The sequence below is a fragment of the Schistocerca piceifrons genome, chromosome 9 (assembly GCF_021461385.2).
Source record: "Schistocerca piceifrons isolate TAMUIC-IGC-003096 chromosome 9, iqSchPice1.1, whole genome shotgun sequence".
NCBI classification, from domain to species: domain Eukaryota; kingdom Metazoa; phylum Arthropoda; class Insecta; order Orthoptera; family Acrididae; genus Schistocerca; species Schistocerca piceifrons.
The window spans coordinates 47,569,127-47,581,678 of record NC_060146.1 but is presented as its reverse complement, the minus strand read 5'-3'; the positions used below and the strand labels follow the sequence as shown (position 1 = coordinate 47,581,678).

General features: G+C 44.4%; 1 protein-coding gene across 1 annotated transcript in view; it reads left to right on the top strand.

Moving 5' to 3' along the window:
- Positions 1 to 237: 237 nt before the first annotated feature.
- The window catches only part of LOC124716690 (elastin-like), a 45,080-nt gene continuing 32,765 nt past the window's right edge, over positions 238 to 12,552 (top strand). The window contains exons 1-2 of the mRNA XM_047243230.1: positions 238 to 525; positions 3,065 to 4,221. Of these exons, the coding sequence (XP_047099186.1) occupies positions 238 to 525; positions 3,065 to 4,221 (1,445 nt within the window). The remainder of the gene's footprint in view (positions 526 to 3,064; positions 4,222 to 12,552) is intronic.

The window sequence follows — 12,552 nt, the reverse complement described above, 5'->3', positions numbered from 1 at the left end:
GCCCTTTTGGTTTTGTTACCCCTTACAAATTTGCCCCAGGGTGAGAACCACTGATATACTGTAACACCAAAAGTGAGAGTTATGTAATAAATATCGGAAGGACGGCTGCAGGTGTTTCATTTTGTTACATAAGTGAACGACCGAAGTCCCTCAAAGCTTCAGTCTGGATGGATGTGCAAAAACGTGACTGCTGAATCTCGAGCGGTCTCCATACGTGCAGAATCATCTTCCGCTACGATGAAAGGCGAACGGCCCGTGTCGCAATGGAAAGCGGAAGCTGGGCCGACGCAGCTGGGCGACTGGTCAGCCGGCGACAAGTCGGCGGAGGTTCCACTTCGCTGGCCTAAAGGTCACCCACCACGCCTCGTCCGCGCGGCAAGTGTCCGCGCGTCGCGACCGCTGCGGCCGAGCGAGCGAGAAAGCTCGCCGGCATCGTGTGGAGGGCCCTGCCCAGTGCGCGCTCCGGTCTGCTCCAGTGAAAGTAGTTCGCCGCCTCCTTTAGTGGCCGCTGCAGCTCACCGGGAGGTAAGGGGGGAAAAAATGCAGTCCACGCGTGTGTGCGACCTCTTCCCCCGCCAGCGTCCGCCGGTTTCCGATTCCCCACCCCGCGAGAAGCGCGCCGCACCTCGCTAACGGGTCACCTCGCGGGTGGGGGATGGTTTTGGCCGGCAAACTCCTCCCTTTCTCCGCGACCATCCGCTGCCCGCGCCCAGTCCGGTGGGTGTTTGTGTGTATATAAACTGGCGACGCTCTGGTGGAGGCATCAGTTGAGATCCTCTCGCAGCATCCACAGCATCTAAGCAGGATGAGGATAACTGCGCTGGTAAGTTCTAGTAGCACCACAGGGCTCAGTTCTTGTGCCCATTCCGCAGTTTCACAAACTGTATTCAAATGGAGAAAATTAGAATACTTTTCTGGTCAATATCACAACTTTGGTCTGTAAGGACTCTCAGTCTTCTGCAGCCTCATCTAGGAAAAATCTTCTTAACTTTGTAGTGTCTCACGGATAGGCAGCTTCAGAACACTGGATGAGCGCAACAGATCCGGTAGTTTCTTGCACTACTACAGTGTTCAATTCAGGGACCAAATCTGACGGCTTCCACAGTTATACAAACCAGTTTCAAAAGTATAAAATAAGAATGCACCTGGCAAATCTTCTCTAAATGGTCTACAGAATCCATAATAGTTCTCATCCGTCAGGCAGTTCTTCTATTTTCTTAATTTTGTAGTGCATCATCTGGTACACTCGTGCAGAAAGGACCCTGTTGAAGAACACAGGACAGATACTGTAGTTCATTCCTGTAGTGGGGACCAGTTCAGGGACCAAATTTTCAAACATTCTTGTTTGGAGATCTGTTTCAAAATCGATTACATCAAAAGTGAGTTCTTAAGCTAGTCCTTTAAATCATATCCTATGATCATTTTTCTGAACTTTATTCTTTTCTACACGTGCTACATTCAAGAGGGCGAATTATCTTTTCTCATTCGGTATTCGGTTAAGAAGCTTGTCTGAAAAAGCAGCTAAGATTACAGTGTGTCTTAAATTCGATTATCATAACTCCTCTTGTAAATTTCTCTATCGCTGCAACACTCAAACTTGAGGAAAATTAAATTGTGCATTTTGAGAAGGCAAGTTTGTTACATCTCTGCCGTCTTTCGCTACTAAGTAACCAGTCTTGTATGTCTTCCCAATACCCCACTTTTCTTCTTCAGTTTTCCATACTTTCTTGAACTTTCATACTCTAATCCCACTTAGCCCACTCTTTTCTTGCTGCATTAATATTTTGCAGCATCAGTCATTAGGTATTTTTTTAAAGTGTCTAAACCAACTAAATCACATCGTTGCAATTGTTTCTTAATATCACCTCAAGTTCTGATTCTGTCTCTCATTTATTCATTTACTTTTCAAACCCTTCTTATTATTACAAATTCGCATTTCCAGTATTCCATTTCACTGCTGTTACTTTATTTTCCTCCCTGATTTTAATTTGTCACATTCCTTATAATTTTCAACTGTTGTTCTGCATAATAGTCTCTTCGTATTGATTAGTCCACAGCATGCTCCATATTTCCTTTATGAGCTGCAACAAATATCTTGAAATGTCATTTGTAAAATCACTATTTTTTACATTATTTATTTATTTATTCACTGCAGTCGCTTCCTTGATAACAACAGTGACCTGTTTCAGAACAAATTCCATTTATATAAATCATGAAGACGATTAATGTTTAGAAAGCTGATTATCTACACTACTCTCATGAAGTTTCTCCATGACGTCTTTGTCCACTCAGTCTGAAAAAAGTGCTTATTTTAGTCTGCAGTCCCATTTTTGAAATTTTTGTTTACAGTATTGCCTCCCGATTTTGACAAACAATAGGGTCCACAGGCGATTTGCTTGCACAAAGTCAGCATTCTTGCATCCCTAAAAGTTCCTAAGACAAAATGAACAAAAAGGGTATTTTGAGCTCTGCAAGATAGAAGAATGTTTGCTGTTATGGCTCTTGTTTATTGTAATTACATGTTTGTTTGGTCCAAAAATATTTGATTCATTTTCTGACGCATTTTGGCCACTCTCCATACTGAGGAGCAAATGAAACAGGCTGATGTGAAGTATATTGCCAATACAAGTCGTGACATATTTTATTTATGATTTTTACAGACCAGAATGCGCAATGTCTTGTAACAAACTATGGCTCTGAGCTCAAATGGCTTTGAGGACTATGGGACTTAACGTCTGAGGTCATCAGTCCCTTAGAACTTAGAACTACTTAAACCTAACTAACCTAAGAACATCACACACAGCCATGCCCAGGCAGGATTCGAACCTGCGACCGTAGCGGTCACGCGGTTACAGACTGAAGCGCTTAGAACCGCTCGGCCACTGCGGCCGGCGACTATGTCACATCCTTTTAAGATCAGCAATGGTTGAAATGGCAATAAAAAATTTTCACACAGACAAACATATTATAAAAATTCGAATATTCGAATATGCAACTATAACACCTGCACCTCAGTCTGCGTTCTTACAATGTATTTTTAAAGGAGTGTTTGTCTGTTCGACAGGTATGCCTCGCGGCTGTGCTTCTGGCATCGGCCACAGCTGAGGATGCTGCAGGAAAGGGGGCAGAGGCCACTAAGAAGGACAAGCGTGGGATTCTCTACGGAGGTTACGGCCTGGGAGGTGGTCTAGGAGGCGCTAGCCTCGGGAGCTACGGAGGAAGCCTCGGAGGCAGTTACGGTGGCAGCTACGGAGGCGGCTACGGAGGCGGCTACGGCGGCGGCTACGGCGGTGGTTACGGCGGCGGCTACGGCGGAGGCTACGGCTATGGTGGAGGCTACGGCTATGGTGGAGGCATTGGCCTGGGCTCCGGCGGAATCGGTCTGGGCAGTGGCTTAGGCGGAGGCCTCGGAGGAGGTCTCGGCGGTGGTCTCGGTGGTGGTCTCGGAGGTGGTCTCGGAGGTGGTTTCGGAGGAGGTGCCGGCATCGGCCTCGGCGGCGGCGTCGGGGCTGTAGCCATCGCTCCGACCAGGACCGTCGTCCAGACGGTGACCGTCCCGGAACCTCAGCCCGTCCCTGTTCCGGTGGAGCGCCCCGTCCCAGTTCCTCAGCCCGTCCCCGTCCCCGTCAGTCGCCCCGTGCCCGTTCCCGCGCCTTACCCAGTCCGTGTGCCCCACCCTGTGCCTGTTCCAGTCCCCAGACCTGTCCCAGTTCCAGTGAGTCGCCCTGTCCCTGTGCCCGTTTCCCGTCCAGTCCCCGTTCCAGTCCCACAGCCGTACCCCGTGCGAGTACCCCACCCCGTCCCGGTGGCCGTTCCCCAGCCTTACCCCGTAACTGTACCTGAACCCCGCCCCGTAGCTGTGCCCGTCCCAGTCTCCAGCGGAATCTCCTCCGTCGGCATCGGCAGTGGAATCGGTGCCGGTGGTATCGGCGGAGGAGCCGCACTCATCAGCTCCGGCATCGGTTCCGGCATCGGTTCCGGCATCTCTGGAGGCATCATCTCGTCCGGATCACTCGGCGGTGGATACGGAGGCTCCTACGGATACGGTGGTGGATACGGTGGTGGATACGGAGGTGGATACGGTGGTGGCTACGGCGGCGGCTACGGCTCTGGAGCCATCATCTCCTCCGGCATCAGCAGTGGAAGCCTCTACTCTGGCAGCCTCTCAGGCAGCTACGGTGGTGGATACGGTGGCGGCTACAGAGGCCACTCGAAGATCTGGTAAAATCCTCACCACCCACCTCGCACCGTGCCATTGATCGACAGTTCTGCACCGCCTCCATCCGCGCTATTGCCTCATACACGGAGTTGTCACATAGTCGCCGCATTTTCGTAGATGGCCACAACTAGTCCCACTCCAGAAGCGAAGACAGCACCTTCCGAACAGATCTGCAGCTGTGGTTCGGTGGAATGGGCTTCAGATCTCAGTTGACAGATGGAAGCAGCTTTCCCCCCACACAGTTTGGCCGCTTGTCTTACCAGCTTCATTTTCACTCTTGTGGCAAGAAATTACTGGGTTCATTTTCCTTCTCTTCCTTTAATTGAACATCTCATGCATTTCTTCAAAGTCATACATCTGCACTTCATCTGCACTTCATAATGCCTGCACATTTCTCTTCATGGATATTTTGTACTGTACTGTTTTTGTACCTCTTCTGCGTGTGATATACTTTGTAATTATTTTTAATACCTGAAATACAGGATTTTTAAGAAAATATACCTAGTGACTTAATTTGGAACTCCATACCCTATCCCATGCAACGTTTTATGATATGCCTTTGACAATTTGTTGATCTAGGTTGGAGGAAAACATAAAACGGCGGCTGTTCAACAAAACTGTTGGTCTTAAATACTATATGTTTTTAATTTTAATTTGTAGTTTTTATTTTCGTGATATCATGAGTGCAATATCACACAATTAATAATTTTCCGTCGTCTTGTAGAGTCGTGTAGGCACCTTTAGCGGATGTTGTCAAAAGAAATTACAAAAAATGCATATTGTAACTTTTATTATAATTTTATGAACTTAGTCTTTAGCACCAAAAATAATGAAACGGTCCCAGAAGGGTATTAGCATTACACTATTCATTTAGTAGTCAGACATCCGGGAAATAGGGATACAAAAAAATAGAAGAAAATATATTTCTCGTATCCACAAACAATTATTTAAAACTTTCTTCCATTGACGTCACCAAGTTGGGAAATAGGGTTACAAAAAAAAGGAAAAAATTTATATTACTCGTATCCACACATAATACTTTAAAAATTTCTTCCACTGTTCTCGAATTATTTCTTAAACAAATGCGTTTCTTATGTTTGAACATATTGAAAGCCTGTTTTACTTACCTTTACTACGATGAGTATTTTTAACAAAAAACAAGGTAATCTCGTTCTATTATATTTGCTAATTTGTGAAAAACATTACGACGGTACGTCTTCAATAATTTACAGATCTGCAATGGAAAATACAAATTGCGAATACCTTACAAATTGGCCAATAATCTAAGGTTAATGGTTTTTCATACATAAACTGAAAGCTTATATGTTTCGCTTAGGATGTCATTTTATTATGACACAGAAAAGTGTATCCTGTATCAAACACAGCAAGGTTAAGTTTATATATGAAAAAGGATTAAACTTACATTACTGTACAGTTCGTAAGATATACTACTTGATATATACACTACTGACCATTAAAATTGCTACACCAAGAAGAAATGCAGATGATAAACGGGTATTCATTGGACAAATATATTATACTAGAACTGACATATGATTACATTTTTACGCAATTTGGGTGCATAGATCCTGAGAAATCAGTACGCAGAACAACCACCTCTGGCCGTAATAGCGGCCTTGATACGCCTGGGCATTAAGTCAAACAGAGCTTGCTTAGCGTGTACAGGTACAGCTACCCATGCAGTTAATCAAGAGTAGTGACTGTCGTATTGTGACGAGCCAGTTGCTCGGCCACCATTGACCAGATGTTTTCAATTGGTGGGAGATCTGCAGAATGTGCTGGCCAGGGCAGCAGTAGAACATTTTCTGTATCGAGAAAGACCCGTACAGGACATGCAACATGCAGTTGTGCGTTATCCTGCTGAAATGTAGGGTTTCGCAAGCGATCGAATGAAGGGTAGAGCCACGGGGCGTAACACATCTGAAATGTAACGTCCAGTGTTCAAAGTGTCGTCAATGCGAACAAGAGGAGACCGAGACGTGTAACAAATGGCACCCCATACCATCACGCCGGGTGATACGCCAGTATGGCGATGACGAATACACGCTTCCAATGTGCGTTCACCACGATGTCGCCAAACACGGATGCGACCATCATGATGCTGTAAACAGAACCTGGATACATCCGAAAAAATTACGTTTTGCCATTGGGGAACCCAAATTCGTCGTTGAGTACACCAATGCAGGCGCTCCTGTCTGTGATGCAGCGTCAAGGGTTACCGCAGCCACGGTCTCCGAGCTGATAGTCCATGCTGCTGCAAACGTCGTCGAACTGTTCGTGCAGATGGTTGTTGTCGAGCAAACGTCCCCATCTGTTGACTCAGGGATCGAGACGTGGCTGCACGATCCGTTACAGCCATGCGGATAAGATGCCTGTCATCTCGACTGCTAGTGATACGAGGCCGTTGGGATTCAGAGGGCGTTCCGTATTACCCTCCTGAACCCACCGATTCCATATTCTGCTAACAGTCATTGGATCTCGACCAACGTGAGCAGGAATGTCATGATACGATAAACAGCAATCGCGATAGGCTACAATCCGACATTTATCAAAGTCGGAAACGTGATGGTACGCATTTCTCCTCCTTACACGAGGCATAACAACAACGTTTCACCAGGCAACGCCGGTCAGCTGTTGTTTGTGTACGAGAAATCGGTTGGAAACTTTCCTCATGTCAGCACGTTGTAGGTGTCGCCACCGGCGCCAACCTTGTGTGAATGCTCTGAAAAGCTAATCATTTGCATATCACAGCATCTTCTTCCCGTCGGTAAAATTTCGCGTCTGTAGCACGTCATCTTAGTGGTGTAGCAATTTTAATTGGCAATAAAGTCTCGCAATTATTTTATTATGGCACGTTCACTGACAGACTTATTTTACACCTCTTTTTTTTTTTTCCTTTGGTGTGATTTCATTTCACCAAGACGGGGAAGAGCCTGCAGCTAGGACTGGTTTCTTTTAAGATGCACAGTTTTTGTAAATTTCAACATAGCAACAAGAAACGTTAGAAGGTGAAGAACAAAGAGTTGGAATTATCTAAACAGGTGACCATCGTCCGCTGATAATGATTCGGACAGTGGTCTTCGTGCTGCTGATATGAAGGGTTGTGAAACTGCTGGCTCTGCAGCTTGGTTGGAAAATAGTATCTGGAGGCATCTGGACAAACTCCAGGTAGACGGAAGGGAGTTACGGTACCATGCTACGATTAAGAACGTTGAAATAGGATGCCGACTGAGCAGCTAATATTGGTGGTTGGAGATTAGAATTTGTCTGGCTGTAACCCGAGATTTGGGGTAGGGGAGAGAGGAGCTACAAGTTTCGATTTTTAGTTAAGCTCAAAATTCGTTAAGACGATTTTAGTATTCATGCGATGCAATCAAATTAACTTATGTATGTAACTTCGATATTAACAAAGTTTCTGTTGTCATTTGTTGTGAGATTTTTTTAGTAATAATGTTTTAACGTCTAAAGTCGTAAAATAATAACTTACCCCTACTTGGGGCAAGTTGTTAACAAGCCAGGATAAGTTGTTACCATAGTTGTTAAAACCGTTGTTTATGAAATAAAAAACAATATATGATAAACCATACCTGATTATTTAAGTAATAATCAACAATGTCGCACGAATCATCAGGTAAACATTTGTATGTTATATAGCAAGTAACTATAATTTGTACTCAAACAGCTATTAACCCTTTAGTAATTAACAGATTCTCAAATTACTTGTAACTACTCAGCCTTGATAGTTAAGTCTTCAATCATATCAGCCTTGTCTTAGGCTGAAATTGTCTATCGCTGTCACAGGCAGAAAACATATATACTTATAACTCATTAATCATCACAAGATATATCAACCACAATCACAGTTCGGGCATACGTAGGTTAATAAGGCTTGATTCTGCCTACATCTGGAATGGGTCCAGTTCTTACATTCTTGACACTGAATCCATTCTTCCCGAGAAAGTGAACTACAGTGTCACAGCACTGCCGGCCGAAGTGGCCGTGCGGTTAAAGGCGCTGCAGTCTGGAACCGCAAGACCGCTACGGTCGCAGGTTCGAATCCTGCCTCGGGCATGGATGTTTGTGATGTCCTTAGGTTAGTTAGGTTTAACTAGTTCTAAGTTCTAGGGGAGTAATGACCTCAGCAGTTGAGTCCCATAGTGCTCAGAGCCATTTGAACCATTTGTCACAGCACTAATACTCTAAACTGCCCTCTCCAGACCTTTCACTACTCGTTTGTAAAACCTTTCGTTTAACACACTTCACTTCCGAGCATTTAATTTCAGTGGACATTGGTACGCTAACTTTTTGACTCCTTCTGGCAGAAGACCAAAGAAAGTTGAAGCACTTTACAACAGATATTCTGCTAACTTATCTTCCTGTTCTTCAGTAAAGACCAATTTTAAATTTTTCTAACCAATCGCGATATTTCCTACCCCAGATCTTAGCTTTTGGAAGATCTGTATAACATCATATAACAAATATCTATTTCTTTGGCAACAGTTTTCATTTTCCTGCCATCGTTGAGAACTGCGTCTGCTGCTTTTTGCATCAACTCCTGTGACACAGAACCTCGTGTTGTTTTTAGGGTATACGTCCTCATACTACAAATGAAAAAAAATAACGATGCTTATATTCCATTATTGGTACAAATGAACTGGGGAAAGTTGTTTCGAGGTCGCAACGTCCCCCGAAAAACGGAACATCTAGCCCTCATTGGTTACGTTACGAAACATAGGTAATTTACGCATTGTGTAGCAAAACAGTAGATAAATCCTTACCATAAAACACTGAAACATTAAAGGCTACTCATTAAAATTCGTGAGGTAGATCAAAAATACCAAATACGAAAGTATTTACTTGCGTGAACCAGTGACGCACGTGCTGTCGTTCTGATGTTCCGGTGACCACCAGCCTGTTTACAATGGCTGCCGTCGATGCGCTGTGGTGTTCCATTCCACGACGTGTTTACTTCATATTCATACCTCTTTCCATCGGGGGGTTATTTCAGTCGGAAAAACTTAAGAAATGGCTCTGAGCACTATGGGACTGGACTTCTGAGGTCATCAGTCCCCTAGAACTTAGAACTACTTAAACCTAACTAACCTAAGGACATCACACACACCCATGCCCGAGGCAGGATTCGGTTCCAGACTGTAGCGCATAGAACCGCTCTACCACCCCGGCCGGCGGAAAACCTTACCTCGATACTTTTTGCCCCACTCTCACGTAATCGAATATGACGTGCTTATGATTGTACTGGGAGACTGAGTCCATTATGATCAGGATGTGATTCACATGTACCAAATAAGGGTATCTATGACCTGTGTATTTTTTTTCGTGGGAAATTTGTGTAACAGTTTTTCTGTGTTCACTACTCGTCGTATATAAGTTCAACCAGGAGCTTTCGATGATATTCCCCTCCGCGTTCTTCTTCATTAAATTTACGAATAAGATGGTGAATAGCTTTCAAAGCTCCTGTTGTGACTTGGACGTAACAGATCCTGGCGGCCGAGAAAATTTTGTGGTAGGGTTTGAAGTCGAATCAAAGTAAAATGAGAGTGACGCTGAATGAAGCAAACGACTGACAAGTGTAATGTTCAACTGACAACCATTGTGACAAGTTGCGATGCTTTGGCGAATGTTAGTGACAAAACGATATCTTTGAGGATGAACTGAACACTTACTACCAAATGCGACGCAGCATGTCGCTCTTAGCGGAGAGAATCTTCAGAGGTGACGCGATAAGGAAAGAATGTAAGCGCAGCAGAGGCGAATGAGAAACCATTTTCAGTGACGATGTTGTTGTTGTGGCCTTCAGTCCTGAGACTGGTTTGATGGAGCTCTCCATGCTACTCTATCCTGTGCAAGATTCTACATCTCCCGGTACCTACTGCAGCCTACATCCTTCTGAATCTGCTTAGTGTATTCATCTCTTGGTCTCCCTCTGCGATTTTTGCCTTCCACACTGCCCTTCAATACTAAATTGGTGATCCCTCGATGTCTCAGAATATGTCCTAACAACCGCTCCCTTCTTCTTGTCAAGTTGTGCCACAAACTCCTCTCCTCCCCAATTCTTTCCAATACCTCCTCATTAGTTATGTGATCTACCCATCTAATCTTCAGCATTCTTTTGTAGCACCACATTTCGGAAGCTTCTCTTCTTGTCTAAACTATCTATCGTCCATGTTTCACTTTCATACATGGCTACACTCCATACAAATACTTTCAGAAACGACTTCCTGACGCTTAAATCAATAGTCGATGTTAACAAATTTCTCTACTTCAGAAACGCTTTCCTTGCCATTGCCAGTCTACATTTTATATCCTCTCTACTTCGACCATCATCAGTTATTTTGTTCCCCAAATAGCAAAACTCCTTTACTACATTAAGTGTCTCATTTCCTAATCTAATTCCCTCAGAATCACTCGACTTAATTTGACTACATTCCATTATCCTCGTTTTGCTTTTGTTGATGTTCATCTTATACCCTCCTTTCAAGACACTGTCCATTCCGTTCAACTGCTCTTCCAAGTCCTTTGCTGTCTCTGACAGAACCTCAAAGTTTTTATTTCTTCTCCATGGATTTTAATACCTACTCCGAATTTATCTTTCGTTTCCTTTATTGCTTGCTCAATATACAGGTTGAATAACGTCGGTGATAGGCCACAACTCTGTCTCACTCCCTTCCCAACCACTGCTTCCCTTTCATACCCCCCGACTCTTATAACTGCCATCTGCTTTCTGTAAAAATTGTAAATAGATACGGGACGCAAATAGATACAAGCGACTTCCACAAACGGTTGGTTGTTACGCAGGGCGTGTGGCAATAAACATCGCTGATCCGCTGTTCATGTGCCACTGGGGGCCGAACCGCTCAGTAACCCTTGGTTTTCATTGTGGGGTGGCGGTTGGGTGAGTGGACTGCTGTGACCTGTTGTGGGGTTGTGAACCGCTGAGGGCAACGCGGTACGAAGCCTCTCCGTCGTTTCTAGGTCCCCGGTTTAAACACACAATACACACCTAATCTGAATAGCTTTCTACACTACTGTGTAGAGAAGGGAAGAAAGAAGCATGGGATGCGGAAAAGACTCCAGCTTCTTAAACAATATTGATGACTTAGGCTCGGTGTGTCAAGGAGGCGATAACATTGTTTTGGCTCATCAGTGAATATTTACATGGTGACACTGAACACCGCTGAGAAAATGAGATTTTCAGCGATATATTCTGAGCATTTCGGCAGCGGGAACACGTGATCTGCGGTGAGCGGTTTGAGAGTAACTGCATTTCATCTGGTTTCTTAACCAGATTTATTTTTGTGTCTGAACTGTACTGAAACTGTCGGTCCAACTGTGCAAATGTCGACAATAAGAGCTGTGTGTCTTGCTTGAAATCAAACTTGTTCCTTTAACCCGCTGTTTTTGGTGTTATACCCACATTACTCCTCGCACCCACGTTTGTATTCAGTACAGCTCGTACGTGGCTCGTATTTTGCTCTGCAATGTTAGTTGTGCGGCGGCATTAGTATTTGGCAGTATGATTAACTTAACTTACGAATAGCTGGCTGTACGCTCCTCGTGCGTTACTTCACTTAACGCAGTGGAAGAGCGTATTACATTATTACTGTTGATCGAGCCACCTCAGACCACAGGTCCCTTACACGAGGGTTGGAACTTTATTAATAGCAACTATTTATTTATAGCTCGTACAAAATAGATACATTTTTCAAAGTTTTACTGACCTTCAAAGTAGTCACCAGCATTGTGTATAACACGTTGCCAGCGATGTGGAAGTCGTTGGATACTCTTAACAGTGCCAGTTGTGTTGACAGTTCGAGCGGCGCGGTCTATTGCCTGTCGAATTTGTAGCAGTTCTGACGCGAACGCCGTGAAGCGTTTTTTCAGTTTAGAAATCGATTTCAGCTCAGGAGGGCTTAAGTCAGGGGAATGCGCTTTTTGCACATTTTACAAGGAAACCGTGTAAACCGTCTGAAGATGAATCATAACGATTCGAAACCGGTAACGGTACCGTTTGAATAAAGGAACTGAAAGTAAATTTATGGCTGGTTGCTGTCCCAACACCAACATTTGTCTTCAAATAACAGCAGCGGGCTCCAACCATGTCATCATATGACAAAATTGCACAAATCAGTAACAGCTTGCACTGTACGGGCTTGACCATTTTCCTGCAGAATGGTTGTCAGGTCCTGGAGAAAGTGTCATCACTTCTGTCTCTAAGCAGGTCGTAGGTTGTGTTCCAAAAATGAACAGCATAGAGACAGAAGTAATGACACTTTCTCCAGTATTTGACCATC